Source organism: Schistocerca piceifrons, chromosome 1, assembly GCF_021461385.2.
Source record: "Schistocerca piceifrons isolate TAMUIC-IGC-003096 chromosome 1, iqSchPice1.1, whole genome shotgun sequence".
NCBI lineage: Eukaryota > Metazoa > Arthropoda > Insecta > Orthoptera > Acrididae > Schistocerca > Schistocerca piceifrons.
In genome coordinates, this window is record NC_060138.1 from 755,002,768 (window position 1) to 755,023,827 (window position 21,060).

Here is a 21,060-nt window from a genome sequence, read left to right on the forward strand (position 1 = left end):
TAAGCCAGATCAAACTCAAGCTCGACACTGAAAAAAAGACAGCATGAGAACAATCATTCTGACATGAGAAAAATGGACAATGAGGCACCACAAAATGGATATGGTAGTGAATGGAACTTTAAAGCATTGAATTGGTGGAATGATTGTAACTAATCACAAAGATATGTTGACCACAGGCTGCCATGCGTCAGACAACTGGGATATTGTGAATTCCAGAGGAATGACGATCACGAGACTTACAATCAATTGTAACAAGACAGAAGAAATGATGATACAATTCCAGCTCAGGATTTGCAGGAAAAATGAATTTAGTTTCTGATGGGAATCACGCTGAAACTGAATGTATGGATATCAGGTCATCTACAATTAAATGGATGATACACAAAGACAATGGATGTAGCATTATGGAAGACTTATTACGCAGAGACAAACAATGTTCTAAAGGTGTGTCCACATGATGCCTTTTTTGTGTTCAACTTTGTGCATGCACATAAATTTTCAATAGCGCAACTATGGATACACATTTGTGCATGTGTAATTTCCTGGAAAAGGAGGCCATGTGTTAAGCACATTTCTATCTGCCTTCAGTGGGAATCTTTGCACCCTTTGGTTGGAATCTTTGCATTTTTTACCAGATGATGAGCAGTGAGGGTCCATATGTGTTTGATTGTGTATTATGCTGAGGTTAGCTATTGAAGTGTTGGCAGAAGAGCCAACACTGTGTTGCTAGAGGAGGCCGAAATGCACGCTTTTAAGCTCACGTAGATTGGTGTGAGGTCTGGAACAAGGTCAGAGAAATAAGACTAGCAAAACAGGAGGTAACTGGTAGAATACTTAACTTTAATCCACAACTGGTGTACATCGCTCTTGACAGTACATGTTATAACCTCAATTTACTGGTAATGGCGCCTTGCTAGGTCGTAGCAAATGACGTAGCTGAAGGCTATGCTAACTATCGTCTCGGCAAATGAGAGCGTATTTGTCAGTGTAGCATCGCTAGCAAAGTCGGCTGTACAACTGGGGTGAGTGCTAGTAAGTCTCTCTAGACCTGCCGTGTGGTGGCGCTTGGTCTGCAATCACTGACAGTGGTGACACGCGGGTCCGACGTATACTAACGGACCACGGCCGATTTAAAGGCTACCACCTAGCAAGTGTGGTGTCTGGCGGTGACACCACAGCTATAAAGCGATTTATGTACAATAATGTCTGTTGACTTCAAAGGAAGCACGGTTAAGTTTGTACATTACAGACAAAGAAAAAAGTTGTGTCTAATGCCGCTTCTGAAGATTATTTGAATAAAAATTCAAGATATATTGCCCAGAGCATCACATATTAGATTGTTTCTGATCATATTTCTGCGAACAATAAGATACTGTAAGTTTCAAAGTAGGAAAACTGAGAAGAATAACCCAAAAGTTTCATAAAGTGTACATGAAAACTGTGGTTGAATACATGTGCTAAGGTGACTTACAGCACAACAAGGAGTCTGACATCTGAACAATAGAAGTGATGCGGGATGTGTAGCTCCTTAACTAACTACTAAAAATAGAAATGAAGCACACTGATGATGCAAAAAATATGAAACTGAAAAACATAGCCTCCATTCTAGTGGATTCTGGCATCTATGCAATTCAAAAATTTGTCGAATACGATTATGCTAATCTATATATCATATTTCATGATTAAAAGTAAATTAACCTTCACAAAATGACTAAGAACCTCCCTGGTTCTCAGTTTCAGGAATCATCACTTTTTTATTTATTTATTCGTGTTCCTTTATTCCAGTAGTCAAAGGAACTGCATGAATATGGAATGACTTATAATTGTACATTAGAGCAGTACTTACAAATGCTAATAGATACAAATTGTAATATTGTGTACGAATGAAATATGCTAATAATTACAGGCTTAGGCATTTCCTACAGTGGAAGGAGGTATAAAAACAAACAAATAATAAATTACAATGATTCCACATTACAAGTCATAAACTTGATAGAATTGAAATGCTTTGTTTCAAAATAGAGAATAAATAATTCAAACTAGTATATAAGTTGCCAGTTAGTGGCTAACAAAATTTTGTTGTCAGCCTTATCGCTGCAGTTTCCCAAGCATAAAATCTAAAATCTTGTCATGACCACCTTCCAAAATTTGAAGACAAAACATTGTCATCACTTTGTACTTCTCATCCCTCTGCTGTTTATATATTTCTGTACCTACAGGCACTTTTGTGTTTTCCTTTATTGTTGCCCTTATATCACAATAAATGCAGTATAAGCTCCCAAGCAATAAAGAACATTTGTTGCAGATTGTTTGCACAATGAGACAAAGTGTGGATATGAGAATGCCCATGTGTACATGCATTCTTTCCACAAATTTCTGTGCATGCCCTTTTATTCCCATGAATCTGCAATTGTTCATGACGAAAGAGACATTGTGTGGACATACATTATGGATGTTATCAAATAGATTGTTACAGCCGAAGTATGTGGAATTGATATCAGTATCTTACTAGATTCTGGCTTGGAGATGAGGACAGTAACTGAACTCAATAACCGCATAAATTTCCTAATATTTTCAGTAAATGGACTCAGAACTGTAATAGCAGTTGGAAATTGAAGCACGCCAATCACAGAAAAAATTCTGGTAAAATATTGAATACTGCAAGGACATTCTGAGCAGTTTTTGTTGTTCTTTTTTTAAGCATTGGAATTATCTTTGGTACAGACTGCATGACACAAAGATGTTGCTGAGTAGGTTATGTAGGACGACATGCTTACATGAATAACCAGGAACAAGATATGTATATTTGCTTGAAAGGAACTGTAGATGATGACTGTGAAGGCAATGCAGGCATGAACCTTGATTTTGTTAGCATTAAAGAAGAAGAGAGAGCCGTGACTCCACAGTTTTGAGGGGTAGATAATTACGTGAAGATGTGGGATGACACTACTGATGCTGTAGCAGATGTTTAAATGAAACGCAATAAAGTAACGGATCTTGTCGAGCATCGAAGGAAAAGTTGAGTGAGGTATTGGGATGGCACCTTTATGATGACACTATCAAGCATTAGCTGGAAATACTTAATTTAATTACCACATCTGTTTAAGATATTTTAACTGTTTCACCACCGCCAGAGGAACATTGACATCTCGATGTCGTGTCCTTAGTGTATTTAAGAGAGATGGAGTTACCATAAACTTGGCAGCGTCACAGTTTGGAAGGAAGTAAAAAAGATTTCTCTGACGTGTAACTACAAAAGAAGGGACTGAGTCCCATCCATAGAAGATAAAAGACCTTTGAAAACTTCTCTGTATTGATGTGTGAAAAATGGTTGAAAGAATATTTGGGATTCACTGGGTACTGCTATTGCTCCTTTGCTGTACACTACTTTGTCATCTCATTTATTAAAACTACTAAACAAAGACACCTTACAGACCTGCGGAGAGGAGCAGCCAAAAGTTTTTGAAGATATTTGTTCAGACTTGTTATTAGCACAAATTATGCATCACCCGAATTTGACCACCATTTTCTTAGGCTTGGATAGTACTGAATATGGTATCGGATCCCATCTGTTTCACGTGTATGAGGTCAATGATTGAAGTGGCATGGCACAACTGCCTTTGCCAGCAAAGCATTAACGGTGTGGGAAAGGAAATACTGAGTGAGAAGCATTGGCCATCACACAGATTTTGATTAAGTTCAGATTCCATTTGCTTCAAAGACACATCATTGTGTGGAGAGCCTACAAAGTTTTATTGTTTTTAATGAAATGTAAAATCACGCGGGACTGCCTGACAAGTTGGGCACTTGCACTTCAGCAGCACGACTTAGGTGTTGAACATATACCATGAAAAGAGATTATTATTCTCAATGTGTTATCATGGTTACCTGAAAATCCAGGAGAAATTAATACAGCACAACCAACTGTTTACAAGATTTGTGTGAACTACATAAAGGCATTAAAAAGCTATCCAGGAACACGAAGAGTCAAACAGGACACAGATGAGACCTTGAGAAGATCCAAGACAAATGTGACAATCCCTTAGAAGTGAAGACCCACACCTATTATTGCAAAACATCAGAATGTATTATACCTGAGGGGACAGGCACAATCTGATCAATGGTGTACACCCATAAATGCAGAGGATGACTAATTAAATATACAGATGTCAGCTACACACATTTTAGACCCAAGAAATGTACAATGAAATTGGAAAAACACTATTCACAACTACACAACACAAGGAACTCATATCATTTGATACCTGATAAACCAGGGCAGTTGAGAGTGCTGGATGCTTTCATCCTACTATTGAAAGCTAAAGTGAACTTGTAATCTAAGAGGTTTCCTCAAAATATGTCAAGATACGCCCACTGCGAAAAGCTACCAGCATGATAATGATCAAGGAATTACGAGACGATTATTTTGCGCATAGTGTTAAAGTTAGATATGGTGGGAATCAGTGAAGTTCAGTGGCAGGAAGAACAAGACTTTTGGTCAGGTGAATACAGGGTTATAAATACAAAATCAAATGGGGGTAATGCAGGAGTAGGTTTAATAATGAATAAAAAAATAGGAGTGCGGGTAAGCTACTACAAACAGCATAGTGAACACATTATTGTGGCCAAGATAGGCACGAAGCCCACACCCACTACTGTAGTACAAGTTTATATGCCAACTAGCTCTGCAGATGACGAAGAAATTGATGAAAGTATGATGAGATAAAAGAAATTATTCAGGTAGTGAAGGGAGACGAAAATTTAATAGTCATGGGTGACTGGAATTCGAGAGTAGGAAAAGGGAGAGAAGGAAACATAGTAGGTGAATATGGATTGGGGCTAAGAAACGAAAGAGGAAGCCGCCTGGTAGAATGTTGCGCAGAGCATAAGTTAATCATAGCTAACACTTGGTTCAAGAATCATGAAAGAAGGTTGAATACATGGAAGAAACCTGGAGATACTAAAAGGTATCAGATAGATTATATAATGGTAAGACAGAGATTTAGGAACCAGGTTTTAAATTTTAAAACATTTCCAGGGGCAGATGTGGACTCTGACCACAATCTATTGGTTATGAGCTGTACATTAAAACTGAAGAAACTGCAAAAAGGTGGGAATTTAAGGAGATGGGACCTAGATAAACTGACTAAACCAGAGGTTGTACAGAGTTTCAGGGAGAGCATAAGGGAACAATTGACAGGAATGGGGGAAAGAAATAAAGTAGAAGAAGAATGGGTAGCTTTGAGAGATGCAATAGTGAAAGCAGTAGAGGATCAAATAGGTAAAAAGACGAGGGCTAGTAGAAACCCTTGGGTAACAGAAGAAATATTGAATTTAATTGATGAAAGGAGAAAATATAAAAATGCAGTAAATGAAGCAGGCAAAAAGGAATACAAACGTCTCAAAAATGAGATCGACAGGAAATGCAAAATGGCTAAGCAGGCATGGCTAGAGGACAAATGTAAGGATGTAGAGGCTTATCTCACTAGGGGTAAGATAGATACTGCCTACAGGAAAATTAAAGAGACCTTTGGAGAAAAGAGAACCACTTGTATGAATATCAAGAGCTCAGATAGAAACCCAGTTCTAAGCAAAGAAGGGAAAGCAAAAGGTGGAAGGAGTATATAGAGTGTCTATACAAGGGCGATGTACTTGAGGACAATATTATGGAAATGGAAGAGGATGTAGATGAAGATGAAATGGGAGATACTATATTGCGTGAAGAGTTTGACAAAGCACTGGCAGACCTGAGTCGAAACAAGGCCCCGGGAGTAGACAGCATTCCATTAGAACTACTGACAGCTTTGGGAGAGCCAGTCCTGACAAAATTCTACCATCTGGCGAGCAAGATGTATGAGACAGGCGAAATACCCTCAGACTTCAAGAAGAATATAATAATTCCAATCCAAAAGAAAGCAGGTGTTGACAGATGTGAAAATTACCGAACTATCAGTTTAATAAGTCACAGCTGCAAAATACTAACGCGAATTCTTTACAGACGAATGGAAAAACTGATAGAAGCCGACCTCAGGGAAGATCAGTTTGGATTATGTAGAAATGTTGGAACACGTGAGGCAATACTGACCCTGCGACTTATCTTAGAAGAAAGATTAAGGAAAGGCAAATCTACATTTCTAGCATTTGTAGACTTAGAGAAAGCTTTTGACAATGTTGATTGGAATACTCTCTTTCAAATTCTGAAGGTGGCAGGGGTGAAATACAGGGAGCGAAATGCTATTTACAATTTGTACAGAAAGCAGATGGCAGTCATACGAGTCGAGGGGTATGAAAGGGAAGCAGTGGTTGGGAAGGGAGTGAGACAGGGTTGTAGCCTCTCCCCGATGTTATTCAATCTGTATATTGAGCAAGCAATAAAGGAAACAAAGGGAAAGTTCGGAGTAGGTATTAAAATCCATGGAGAAGAAATAAAAACTTTGAGGTTCGCCGATGACATTGTAATTCTGTCAAGAGACAGCAAAGGACTTGGAAGAACAGTGTCTTGAAAGGAGGGTATAAGATGAACATCAACAAAAGCAAAATGAGGATAATGGTATGTAGTCGAATTAAGTCGGGTGATGCAGAGGGAATTAGATTAGGAAATGAGACACAAAGTAGTAAAGGAGTTTTGCTATTTGGGGAACAAAATAACTGATGATGGTTGAAGTAGAGAGGATACAAAATGTAGACTGGCAATGGCAAGGAAAGCGTTTCTGCAGAAGAGAAATTTGTTAACATCGAGTATTGATTTAAGTGTCAGGAAGTCATTTCTGAAAGTATTTGTATGGAGCGTAGCCATGTATGCAAGTAAAACATGGACAATAAATAGTTTAGACAAGAAGAGAATAGAAGCTTTCGAAATGTGGTGCTACAGAAGAATGCTGGAGATTAGATGGGTAGATCACATAACTAATGAGGAGGTATTGAATAGAATTGGGGAGAAGAGGAGCTTGTGGCACAACTTGACTAGAAGGAGGGATCGGTTGGTAGGACATGGTCTGAGACATCGAGGGATCACCAATTTAGTATTGGAGGGGAGCGTGGAGGGTAAAAATTGTAGAGGGAGACCAAGAGATGAATACACTAAGCAGATTCATAAGGATGTAAGCTGCAGTAGGTACTGGGAGATGAAGAAGCTTGCACAGGATAGAGTAGCATGGAGAGCTGCATCAAACCAGTCTCAGGACTGAAGACCACAACAACAACAGCGTTAAACTAGTCTGTATTTTGACAAACAATGCCTCACAGTTCCGATCATCTGAATGGAAAACATTTTCAGAAGAAAACTGTGGCAAACAATTTCTAATCTCTGCTTATCATCCTAGGTACAATACAGTGAAGTGTACAATACAATGAAGTGTACAATCCATGGGCTTCTATGACTGTGTAGGGCATATTGTGGACAGAAAACCATAAAAATTGGGCTGAAAATTTACCCAACTTATAAGTCTTAATTAATAAGCTGTGCCATTCTACTACTGGTCTTCTGCCATGCACTGTGTTATTTGGAAGAAAACTAAGCACCATTTTTACACAACACCAACAGTTTTCACCTGTAATGGAATCCACATAAGAAGAATTTCAGGAAACTGCGTTGGATACTATGGAGGAGGAAAGCTGCTAAACCAAGCATGCCCATGATAAATTATTGTGAGCTATTACATAGGCAATCGGTGATTTGATCCAGGTTAAATTATGTACCAAGTCTTCAAAGGAAAGGGAAGAAATCAAAAAAATCCATGATTATTTAGTTATTCCATTTCGGATTAGACACATGGTACATCTGAATCCTGTGGAGTACTGTATGTTCGAAATGGCAGAGATTAAGAAATGCATCATGTGGGGAACATTAAATCTTATGACATGTGAGACAATGAGTAATGAAACTGATGATGTTTTCATACATTCAAGAACTTCCTACATGACTGTAGTGCCTTTTCTGTTTGTTTTCGTGTAAACAGACTGGTTCACATGGTGCCAATAAGTCAACTATAGAAAATGTTGTACCATATATACTGTTCTTATTTGCATAATGCATGCCAAGTGTTACAGCCAATATCTGCAGCATGTGAGTGCTGTGGCCGATATATAGCTAATGTTATCAAAATGTGTTAGTCAGCAAGCTGGCACTCTGAGATTGTTTACTCCTGCACCCCGTTCTTCCATCATCCATGCACATGTGCTGGGACAGCTAAGTCACCTGGTGGATACAGGCCTGCTGCCATGCCCACCACCTTCTCTCTACATGTCTATCCCATGGTATGCCATCCAGACAACATGCCACATCCACCCACCCTGATGGAGACCACACAAACACCACAATAGATCATGCACTTCATGAAGGATTCCCACACCCCGATGATATCTCTTTGTTACATTGTCATCAAGCTATGAGTATCTTCAGTGGAGTGAGTGTTTAAAAGCAGAGCATAGTGAAATTGTGCATTACACGGTCCATCACGGAAGTACATGAATATAAAAAAAGAGACTTTACCATTGTTAAAGATATTTATGAAACACATATTATCATTTTTGTAAAATTAATGCCACGAAGTTTAGAGTTCTTTTTTCTGACGAGGTAATTTTACCTCACTGCTGTACAATGTTTAGTGATCTTATTTGATGTCTCCACTTATTTTGTTGTTCTATAATTGATACATTGCTGCAAGTAGTTTTCTGTGTATTTTGATCTTTTTACTTGGAAAATGTTCTTAGTAAATATTCACAACTCAATTGTTATATCATTACACTGATTCTGACCTAACTTTTTATACGTTTCACAAGAGAGACAACCCAAAGGAACTTTGAAAACCTTGGAGGTTAGACACTCCTTTCATGTTAATTAATTACAGAAAAGACTATTTGCATGGAAATAAGAAGAGTGGTTTTACATGGGAGTAACCTTTGTTTGCTAATTTGTATCCCTAGAAGTGCTTTTCTTCTTTATCATTTAATTGTGGCCACAGCTTCAGAGTTAAATTAGATTCCTCCCTTTTCTTCTAAGCTTGTGTTCCACTGACAAGGTTTATGTACGTATGTATCATTTACTTATATGTTATTTTACTAATCCTATGTTCTTGCTGCCAGTATATGCCCTTAAATTGGTTAAACTTAAGCACACAATACATATATTACTCATAAGTGTGCTCCCATGTTAACAATTTATCTTTATTGCCATTTATAGTCTTCCTTGGATGACTCTAATGTTTCTGGTTGGGGTTTTGTTTTGGATTTCTTTCTTTGGCTTTTTCTTATGATGAGGAATCCAAGGACAAAAATTTAAAGGTGTGAGGTCACTGTTGCTACCTCTTTATCAATGGAAGAATAAATATAGCCTCTGCAAGCTGCAGCAATGCACAGTTAAACAATAAGATGTTCGGTTCAACAATGGAAACTTGATGTAGGAATAACAACACTGTAGGAAAACAGACTGCTACTTACCATAAAGGTAACATGGTAAGTTGCACACAGGCACAATTAAAGGACACTTACACATAAGCTTTTGGCCACAGCCTTCATCAGTTAAAGGTGTTGAATGAATGATGTGTGTTTTTCCGATGAAGGGTGTGGCCGAAAGCTTATGTGTAAGTATCTTTTAACTGTGCCTGCCGGCAACTTTGCGTTTTATCTTTACAGTAAGCACCAATCTTTCTTTCCCTACACTGTAGATATTCATTTGCTCATTTTTGGACATGCAGTGCAGTAGTAGTAGTTGCAGCACAGAGTCAGTTGGAGCAGTTTGGCAGAATCATTAGCAGAAAAACATTCAGAGCCATTGTTAAAGTGATGCCATATTGTGCTCCATAGCACACACAAAGAATATTTAACATAGCTCAAGTGTAGAGAATCATTTATGAATGCACAATATCATTAGAAGCTCCTTGCATGATTTCATTATTCCAATTCCATAATGACCATGAATAAAGAAATCAGATAATCAATAATGTATCCTACTCTTGTTGTATGTATTAAACTTCATCCACTCATCATTAAATGCTATTAAGAAACAATTTTATCACTGACAAGAATAGGTGTAATTCTCAACAAAGTAAGGCTAGAGGAAGGATTTGTTCAAAATCTACCAGTGTTTTCAGTCTTATTTATGTGCCTGTTGAGGGCTCAATCTCTCAATTATACAATCAGTTCTTATGTTTACTCCTTCCAATTTTTTTATCTACTGTATTTACTTGACTTTCAGGCAATACCACATAATGTAAGAAAATCCCCCATTTTGTACAAGTATATTTAGAATGTTGTTCTTTTAACCAAATACTGACTAATGAAAATTACAAACTGTTTTAATGATAATGCAATTTAGCTTCAGTTAAAAAACTAATATTACCTGATGTAACAATATTCCATTAATTGATTTCAGCATGAGAATAATACAAAAACAAATAATATAAAAAGAAATGATTTAGATGCTATTTTACCTTCATAACCTCTTTTTTTTCTATTATGTAAGCTAGCAGTATGCGTTATTCATTTCTAGGCCTGCTACTTTTTTATTCTTCCCGACAGTAACCCATTTTTACCGTATTTACCCAATTATAAGACAAGCTTTTTCCCAATTTTGTGTTTTGATAAACACAGGGTCACCTTTGTAGATCAAACCAGTGCTGCTGATGTCAACATTTCTACATTGTTTAACAGATTAGTAGAGGTGTTGTCTTACCCTTATAGACAATGCTTCAGCTTTTGAGATCATGTGCAGATTCAATGTGAAGAATTCTGAAGGATAGGCCTGGGCAAACAATACTTGTGTTTGAACGGGCTCAAACTTTCCCAATATGCCGAAGTGCTTGGTATAATGTCAAGTTTAATTGAACAATCACATTACATTTGACTCTTGCAGTGCTAGTGCAAAAGATCCACGAGAAAATAGGAACTACCCACTAAAACATTCTATTGTCCTGCTAACATTTGGCAGTTTTGTGAAACACACGAGGAAACGACATTAAATTTTATCATCTTACAAACTCATTCAAAGTACCCGGTAAAAATGTAACCAGCTTTTAAATACGCTTTCAAACAATATGTTAACCATTCAAGAGAAACAAAGGAAAAAAATTAATCCGGAATTAAGTGTCTGACAAACAAAATAAATCATATTAAACAGATTATAACTTTTTCCATGAGAATAAATTAAAGTGGCAAGCCCCGCCACGGAGACATTACCAACAGATGTCACTAGATTGCGACATGAGAAAAAGTTCAAGAAATGGACTGAACCAAGATTGCGATCTTTGTATTAGTTGCTGCTGTTACTTGCAGCCTGCACCCCACAAAATATTGTCACAACTGCTCAAGCACACACCTGCCGAAGGGTTGGAACATTGGTACTGGTTTGGCTGAAAACTAGGATTATTGCGGAGTGGGGAGTGATGAGCAGACAGTAAATTTCATCGTGCTGGTGACCACAGACAACTATACCGTGTACTTTGGCTTTCTATGAACATTTGCAGTTTGTCTGGATCCATTTGTAGTCAGAACTAAACTGACTTTAAAACCGAACAAATAGTAACCATATATATTTCTGCAGGAGATGGGAAGGTCTACACAAGGGCCAGCGGTACACTTTTGTTTCATGCACTAGTGTTGTCGACACTCACTGTGAGGTACGACAGGAGCGAAAGGGAGTGTGAGAGCTGCTGGTTGCTGGTTCTAGGCAGCCAACGAGGAGGCAGTGGGCAGATAATATGTTTGAAAGCATGAGATATTGTAACATTCTCATGTTAGTAAAGAAATGAATCCTCTGCTGTGTATTCAGAAAAAAAAACAACTGCACCTTATGTCCAACCTCAAGGAATCGCAGCATATTTGGAAGGAACAACCAAAATTTGTACTAAATTTTGCAGCTGTGCAACTAGGATGATGATGATGTGATGGTGGTGATTTCACAATGACAGGCTTAGTAAGCAGAACAGGTACTGGAGACAAAAAATGATATACCGGTAAGCTATTTTTTGTTGTTGTTTATTTTATTTCTCTCCATATTGTCACAATTTAGATACATAATAAATACTATAATTTCAGAATCGGCATAACATTAACTTTTTAGGCAGATATTTTCTCAATAAAACTGTTTCTAATTTTGATTAATCAGAATATGTTAAAAATAAATTTTTCTCAAGGAGTCTCTTGAAGAAAAGGTGTCACCTTATATTCAGGGTTGTCTTATACTCAGGTAAATACAGTATGTCATTTTCTGAGCCTTCATTGCATTAGATGTTTAGCAATATTTAAATCCTTGTATTATGGATTTACTCGAGATTCTGTTCCAAGTAGTAAGGGCCCATTGTCCCAGCATGGACCTTCACTCATCCTTTCAAATTTCTCCTGGAGTGAGGGTATGGTCTGCATGTAGTCACTCTCTGTTCAGCGGTCACAAAAGAGCTTTGAAATGTCTGTTGACAAAAACATCATGCAGGCAACATCTCTTTTAGTGGTGGTTTCCTGCAAAGAACCAAATATGGGGGCAACTTTCTACCTTCTGCCAGAACACACACAACGATTTGTTTTGGCCTTTTCATCGGCACACCTTCTTGTAACAAGACGTAACACCATTTATGTCGAATGTGCTATTTGACAGCATATCAAAATAAACAGGTGTCTCATCAACACTGCCCACCACCATAGGTTGATTATATAATCCCAAACTGCAAATAGTTTTCCATCAAATGCTGTGGGAAGTCACTGAGCTAGAATAGTTCTTCACCATATACACTCCTGGAAATTGAAATAAGAACACCGTGAATTCATTGTCCCAGGAAGGGGAAACTTTATTGACACATTCCTGGGGTCAGATACATCACATGATCACACTGACAGAACCACAGGCACATAGACACAGGCAACAGAGCATGCACAATGTCGGCACTAGTACAGTGTATATCCACCTTTCGCAGCAATGCAGGCTGCTATTCTCCCATGGAGACGATCGTAGAGATGCTGGATGTAGTCCTGTGGAATGGCTTGCCATGCCATTTCCACCTGGCGCCTCAGTTGGACCAGCGTTCGTGCTGGACGTGCAGACTGCGTGAGACGACGCTTCATCCAGTCCCAAACATCCTCAATGGGGGACAGATCTGGAAATCTTGCTGGCCAGGGTAGTTGACTTACACCTTCTAGAGCACGTTGGGTGGCACGGGATACATGCGGACGTGCACTGTCCTGTTGGAACAGCAAGTTCCCTTGCCGGTCTAGGAATGGTAGAACAATGGGTTCGATGACGGTTTGGATGTACCGTGCACTATTCAGTGTCCCCTCGACGATCACCAGTGGTGTACGGCCAGTGTAGGAGATCGCTCCCCACACCATGATGCCGGGTGTTGGCCCTGTGTGCCTCGGTCGTATGCAGTCCTGATTGTGGCGCTCACCTGCACGGCGCCAAACACGCATACGACCATCATTGGCACCAAGGCAGAAGCGACTCTCATCGCTGAAGACGACACGTCTCCATTCGTCCCTCCATTCACGCCTGTCGCGACACCACTGGAGGCGGGCTGCACGATGTTGGGGCGTGAGCGGAAGACGGCCTAACGGTGTGCGGGACCGTAGCCCAGCTTCATGGAGACGGTTGCGAATGGTCCTCGCCGATACCCCAGGAGCAACAGTGTCCCTAATTTGCTGGGAAGTGGCGGTGCGGTCCCCTACGGCACTGCGTAGGATCCTACGGTCTTGGCGTGCATCCGTGCGTCGCTGCGGTCCGGTCCCAGGTCGACGGGCACGTGCACCTTCCGCCGACCACTGGCGACAACATCGATGTACTGTGGAGACCTCATGCCCCACGTGTTGAGCAATTCGGCGGTACGTCCACCCGGCCCCGCATGCCCACTATACGCCCTCGCTCAAAGTCCGTCAACTGCACATACGGTTCACGTCCACGCTGTCGCGGCATGCTACCAGTGTTAAAGACTGCGATGGAGCTCCGTATGCCACAGCAAACTGGCTGACACTGACGGCGGCGGCGCACAAATGCTGCGCAGCTAGCGCCATTCGACGGCCAACACCGCGGTTCCTGGTGTGTCCGCTGTGCCGTGCGTGTGAGCATTGCTTGTACAGCCCTCTCGCAGTGTCCGGAGCAAGTATGGTGGGTCTGACACACCGGTGTCAATGTGTTCTTTTTTCCATTTCCAGGAGTGTATAAGCCCGGTCCTCTTTATCACACACCAGGTGGTACTCACTTTGAATTCTGCATCGCCTGCTATTGCACAATTCTCTACTTCTGACACCTTCATTCTGTTAACTTAAAGTAATGAAGAAGCCTCATTCAATCTCTCCTGCACTTACTGCGTAACATGCTGCGGCAATTCATGAAACCCTCCTTACATCAGTACCACAAAAGCTAGGAATGTAAAATTGGTGTTCTTTAATTTATTCTTCATCCGATGCCACCTATGAAGGTTTTCTACTGTGAAGCAAAATTTTTTTCCTGTCACATAATTTTTGTGGCCTCTGCTTCATTATTGACCAGTAACTTAAAAATTAGTTTCATACTGTCTACATGAACCCTACATGAAAAGCTAATTCTATAATTCAACTATCCCAGCAAAGTCAAGGCTGTAATTTGCATCCATCATTGTTCAATTTACTGTTTTTAAATCTTTCACCAAGAAAGCAAACTGAATACTACTCTTACTTTTAACATGATAATCATCATAAAATTCAAATGCTAATATAACAGTGTGAAAAATGTAACCATGTTTAAAGCCAAGACAAGAATGTATTGGCCTCTTGTCTCCCTAGAGCTAAACTGGGAGAAATTGCAACATTTTGGGCATGCAATGTGCTTTCTTCTTCATTTATTTCCAATATTAAAGGTAAACTGGTTGTGGTGTAGCAGCATCAGCTGTAACGCCATTACTGAACTCCATGTTTCATTTATTGTACCACATATCAAGTGCTCTGCATATTATTCAAGCAGACAGAGCTTTTTGCTGCCCCTTCGCTGTTCAGCTGCTCTTGTTCATCATAGCCCAGTAAAGCTGCTCCCTTTACACCCCTGTTTGCCCCTCTGAAATCATCCAATTAAACCTGCATGTGATGTCAACTGCCAAACCATCTATGAATACAAGATAACCTTGTATTTGTCCAATGATGAATTTGTGGAAAAATCTTGTCTTATAATCTCATAAATGGGGCAGTTCAGGAACATATCATAGTACAGAGAAAACAACCTGCGTTGAAACTTTTAGAGACAGAACACAGATTAATGCGTGCAAACAGTCTTATATAAATTTTGTTTCATCTACTCAATTTATTAGAAACATTATCTGGAAACTACTGACACATTAACAAGCAGCAAAGTACTTCTTACTAAAGGAAGATTGGTAGCAAATTTGCATACAGTATTACCTTTCTGCCTGGAGTCAAGCCAGGAGTATCCCTCTCCACAATGAATCCAGTGAATGCTTTACCTGCAGATGCCTTAGGATTGGGATCCGTACGAGCCAAAACAAAGTACCTGAACATAAAGATGGACTATGTCATTGCATGTGCACTTTTCAGACATATTGCAGTAAATCAATACAAAATGTATTTTTTTTCATACAAAACATAAATAATTCCAAGATTCAATTACTTTTGACAAGCTACGTCCACTGAACCATATTCAAAAGCGTAATTTTCATTCTCTTACAAGTACAAAGGATTAGCTCATTGTAAGTAATGGTGGTATTTATGTATAAAAATATTAATTTCATCTGATTCTCTATACTGTGCATCCTTGCATAAACAAATCCTTGTGACAGAAATGCTTCTATTTGAAAATGTAACTTTAAAGAAAGTTACTGCAATTACATCTAGCTCTCCTTTAGGATATTACATTTCTCCCATGGCCACTCCTTTCAGGGCTAAGGAGCTGCCACTCAAAAAATTCATTTTAAGTACAATAAAATCTGCTATTACATTATGAATTAAAATTAATATTTCTCTTTGAATTTCCCATTCTCTACACTGTAAAGACAAGTGACACACAGACAGACTCAGGGAGTCTAGTACACATTTTGGCAAAACTCAGTTAAATGCAGTAATGTCTAATCAAAGCACACACAGTTTGTGGCCAAAGGATCTAAATGACAGTTTGACATGTACTGAGACTAGTGATGATGAGGTGAGATCTGGAAAAAGGACCTTCTGTTTCTTTTTTAGGTTAACACACAATTCTCCGTGTAAAGGCCAAGAAGGATGTCTTGTTTCCTCTTCACTAATCCCTAATCAAACAACTGTGTTGTCTGCGAACTTTGTGATTGTAGCATGTGGAACAGCTTTTTTCAGTTAATTTCAATTATGGAAAGTGTGGTAAGATATAATAATAGAGAAATAATTAAAAAATACTCCGGAGTTGAAATATATATAACAATTTGTTAAGGTGAATAAATGTGTTATATTTATATACCTAACCCAAGGAAGACATAATTCTTTGATTACGTTCTTTAGGCAACCTGAATTAATCTGAAGGGTATTTGCACATTAACTAAACATTTGTTATTTTTATATAGTGTGAATGATAAGTATGTACGCATTGACATACTGAATGGATAAAATAGGGGGAAAAGGTTAGTGGTTCATCACAACCATACTGGATTTTGACTTAACTCCTCTGACTATTTTTTGAAATGTTCTATGCAGAATTCCTGATTTTCTGGGAGCAAGTTAGAAGTTGGCACCATTCTACTATTTATTAAGTTGTGGCTTTATGAGCATATATCCAAAATGTATATGGCAAGAACTTGATTTGACTAAGAAAACTGTGGTTGACTGGAGACAGTTTTGTGGAAAAGTTTGTATTGAAGAGCACACGAGAAACTTGGTGTTGGAGGAAAAGTTGTCAAGACTGACGAGTCTCAATTCAGAAAAAAGGAGTTTGGAAGAGGGGCAAGAGGAAAGGGAGACAGGTGTTTGGGGGTTTCCCAAGAGGAATGCACAAATGTGTTTTTTTTTTCTTTTCTTTTTTTTTCCATGTTGTGCTTCACCATTCAAAAGCTGTTCTCTTGGAAAATATTTAAGGTCAATATTTTGCCAGGCACAACAATAATTTCAGATTGTTTGTGACTCAGAGACAAAGATTTTAACCAAATTACCATCAATCACAAATAGGTTTTTAAGGATGCGAAAACAGGTGCCCATACAATCACCACTGAGGAGACATGGGCTGCTGTTAAACAGTACCTGCAAGGCACAAGCAAGTGCAAGACTTTTTTTGAGGTACTTGTTCAAATGTATGTGGACGAAATGTAACAAGAATGCATCTGATTTATTTTCATGTCTTTTTCTTTTTTTCCAGGCTGCTGCTTTAGTTTACAATCCAAATGAATATTTTTTTTTCATTCAGAATATTGTTATTCCTACCACAAGCAGCAATTCTATTAATATTATTGGTTGTCACAAATATTTTACTGTTTTTCTCAATTATGTCACTACTTATGGGGTTGCGCTTAGTTTTAGATCTCAAAGTTTGCTTTTCAGTTGGCGAAGCCAACAAAACCGAAAGCTAAAACCTTCTTGTGCAACTGACTTACTATTAGCTTAGTCCGAGGTCTAGGTTAGGTGGTGATGTGTCAAGCTGGTTGTGAGTTGGCAAACCCAAGAATCTGAAAGCTGAAACACCTGTCAGTGCTAACAGTCTGATCTACAGCTTACACTGAGGTCTAGATTATGTTGCTCATGTAAGTTAGTTGTTACTATTACCTGTCAGAAATGTCTTTTTTCCAAACTTGTCATGAATTTTGAGGTTGTTGTAATATAGGGACCTATTAATACAGCTTTCACTGTTGCAAGTAAATGAGCAGCAATTACATTCATAATGTTCATTGTTATAAATATTTCATTAGTTTTTCTGAGCAGATTACGAATCAGAAGATTGTGATTAGGTTGTGATCTTGTAGCACAGCATAAATTAGTGCCATTAAAAGCAGGAGCAATTACCTTAAAAACCTTCTTTGTCACAAACATTTCACTGCCTTTTTCGAAAGATGTTACCAATTATGATGATGATGTGGTTAGGTTTGGACCTAAACACAATACTTAAACTGCTGCAAGTCAAATGAGCAGGAGCTAAGTTTAGAATCTTCATTGACACAAATATTTCACTCTCCCTTCCGACTGTATTGTGATTTCAGATGTTGTGGTACATTCATGTATAACTGTCTCTTGCTTGCAGACATACCGTGTCTCCTGCTCTCTTACTGGCTGTGTAGAGTGAGACACTGACACACACTTTTGTTCCTGTGATATCACATTGAGTGCTGACAACACTGCTGCATGAAACTCTCGAGTACACCACTGGCCCTGTTCTAGACCTACCTGGTAGTCATCACCAGATCAAAATGATTTAGACAAATATCTGTATGTTACGAAAAGTGACATTTTACCCTAAACAATAGTAACAGTGATGTCCTCAGTAAGAGAAATGAAAATAAATATTTACATGTCCCATACACAATAAATCATCCAAATTTAAAGTTGCTGATTCAGCTAAACCACACACAGACTGAAACCATCACACAGAAAATTTTGTGGCAGAGATGAATAAAAGACTTTTTGCTGACATAATAAAATCTAATAAAGAGACTGCCTACATTACACTTGTCCATCATCTTCTGGAGTACTGCTGCAGGGTATGAAATCCTTAACAGATAGGATTGACAGGAGACATGGAAAAAGTTCAATGGAGGACAGCTCATTTTGTATTATTGTGAAAAAGAGGGAGAGCAACAGATATATTAGAAGTGAGTTGGAATATAAATCATTAAAACAAAGGCAATCTTTCCTGCAGCAAGATATTTTCACTACATTACAATCTCCAACTCTCTATTCCAAATATTTTGTTGACTCCCACTACATCATAATACAAGACAAATGAGAATGCTCTGGAAGTGGTTCTATAAGCTCTATCTTAAGCACTTCGGTGAGAATTGTAGAGTAGTCATGTAGATTTGGATGAAAGATGTACCCCAGCTTCCTTTGCTTTTCTGTTTTGGTATTCTGAATATGTTTTTCAAGTTCACATCACATCAAAAATTGATCTGTTTCATTAAGAAAATGTGTAGCTTATCAACTAACTCATCTTTGTTTCCTAAGCGTGTGTTTGTCTGGTCTAGTAAATAAAGTGTTGGCAACTGCTCACCTATAACTGACTAATGTGTGGCACGTAGAAACACAGAACAGAAAGCAGTTTTCTGTTGTGTGTTTCTGTGTGTCACATGTTAGTCAACTCTAGGTGAATGGTTGTCTTTCCTTTATTTTATGTATCATTCCATCCAAAAATTTCAATTCTTGTTATAACATGTATAACACACTTTTACAAATATTCAATTTACTGAAATTCACGTGTGTGGAACTATGCATAAACTATGTGTAAACATTCCCTTTGATTCCTGAAAGCTGCTTTAGCTTAAAGTAGTGTGTCTGTATTTTCTCATTTACAGTGGTTGCGGTAGATGAAAATAACAAAACATGGTGATTAGCCTCATTTGTCCTGTTTTCTCATTTATCCATGTTTGACTGTATTTCACACCAGATCTCCAGTTGCTTTCTAGTTCACCTTTATCTCTCCCCATACATTTTTATTTTCATTTCAGCCTCATGTTACACTTTCCATCTTCTAATACCATGTCACCCTCACAACATCCCCACTACGACCCCATTAATTTCTATTTACATTCCCTCCGCAAACATGCCTTCGCCCTAGCCAGATTAGGCTCCTATATTTTATTTACTCAGGCTTGTCTGACATTTGGCATTACCCCCAAAGTCCTCACACTTAAAGTTCCCATCTCTGGCTGTAACCCTTCTTTCCATCAGTCCCTATACCAGTTCCAAACTGAACAATCCACAGCCCTCACCCACCTAATCCTTCACTTACACATCAACTCAGCCAATGAACACACCCGTCAACTCCTATCCTTAATAAAAGTCCTCAATCTTTCCTCTCCCACATCCACACCGGCTGTTCAGAGCATCCTCCTACACGCCAACCGCAAATTAGAACAGCATGCCACCCTCCACCTCAAAAAACTATCCAACCTCCTGGTTTCCCACCTCCGGAAAGGCAACTCACGCACCCTCCACAACCTTTCCAGCAAACCTCAACCTCCTCTCATTGCACACAGACCTAGTCTCTCCCATCTACTCAATCTCCCACTTCCAGCTCCACTCTCTCCAAAACCTCAAAATTCTAATCAACACAATCAGGAACCACAACACCCTAATTCAGTAGTTAACCTTTCCTCCAAACCTCTCTCTCAATCCAAATCCTCTGTCCTATCCAAAGGCCTCACCTTCAGCCCCACTCCCAGATTCAACCAAACAGCCCTCGTCAAAGATTTATTGTCTCTGCTGGAAATATGCCACGAAGAAAAATAATCCTAATCCTACTCCTAATGATCCAACTCCCCAAGACACTATCCAAATTGAACCCTGCCTGGAACAGTTCCGTCCTCCGTCACAGCGGGACCCACCTCCTCTTCCTCAGAATCACCCTCTCCAAACCTTCCAGGAATTTCTCACATCCAGCCTTGCCTCTCAATCCTTCTTAAAAAACCTTAATCCTACTCCCAACATCACCACTGCTGAAGCCCAGGCTATCCGTGATCTGAAGGCTGACCGATCCATCGTCATTCTTCAGGCGAACAAGGGTTCCACAACCGTGGTACTTGATCGTCGGGAGTATGTGGCTGAGGGACTGCGTCAGCTTTCAGACAACACCACATACAAGGTTTGCCAAGGTAATCCCATTCCTGACGTCCAGGCAGAGCTTCAAGGAATCCTTAGAACCTTAGGCCCCCTACAAAACCTTTCACCTGACTCCATCATCAACCTCCTGATCCCACCGACACCCCGCACCCCTACCTTCTACCTACTTCCTAAAATTCACAAACCCCATCATCCCGGCCGCTCCATTGTAGCTGGTTACCAAGCCCCCACAGAACGTATCTCTGCCTACGTAGATCAACACCTTCAACTCATTACATGCAGTCTCCCGTCCTTCATCAAAGACACCAACCACTTTCTCGAATGCCTGGAATCCTTACCCAATATGTTACCCCCAGAAACCATCCT

At 39.3% G+C, this 21,060-nt stretch overlaps 1 protein-coding gene across 1 annotated transcript in view; it reads right to left on the minus strand.

Moving 5' to 3' along the window:
• Positions 1-21,060, minus strand: part of LOC124712150 (probable medium-chain specific acyl-CoA dehydrogenase, mitochondrial) — an 86,367-nt gene that overhangs the window by 30,638 nt on the left and 34,669 nt on the right. The window contains exon 7 of the mRNA XM_047242450.1: positions 15,355-15,463. Coding sequence (XP_047098406.1) covers positions 15,355-15,463 — 109 coding nt within the window. The remainder of the gene's footprint in view (positions 1-15,354; positions 15,464-21,060) is intronic.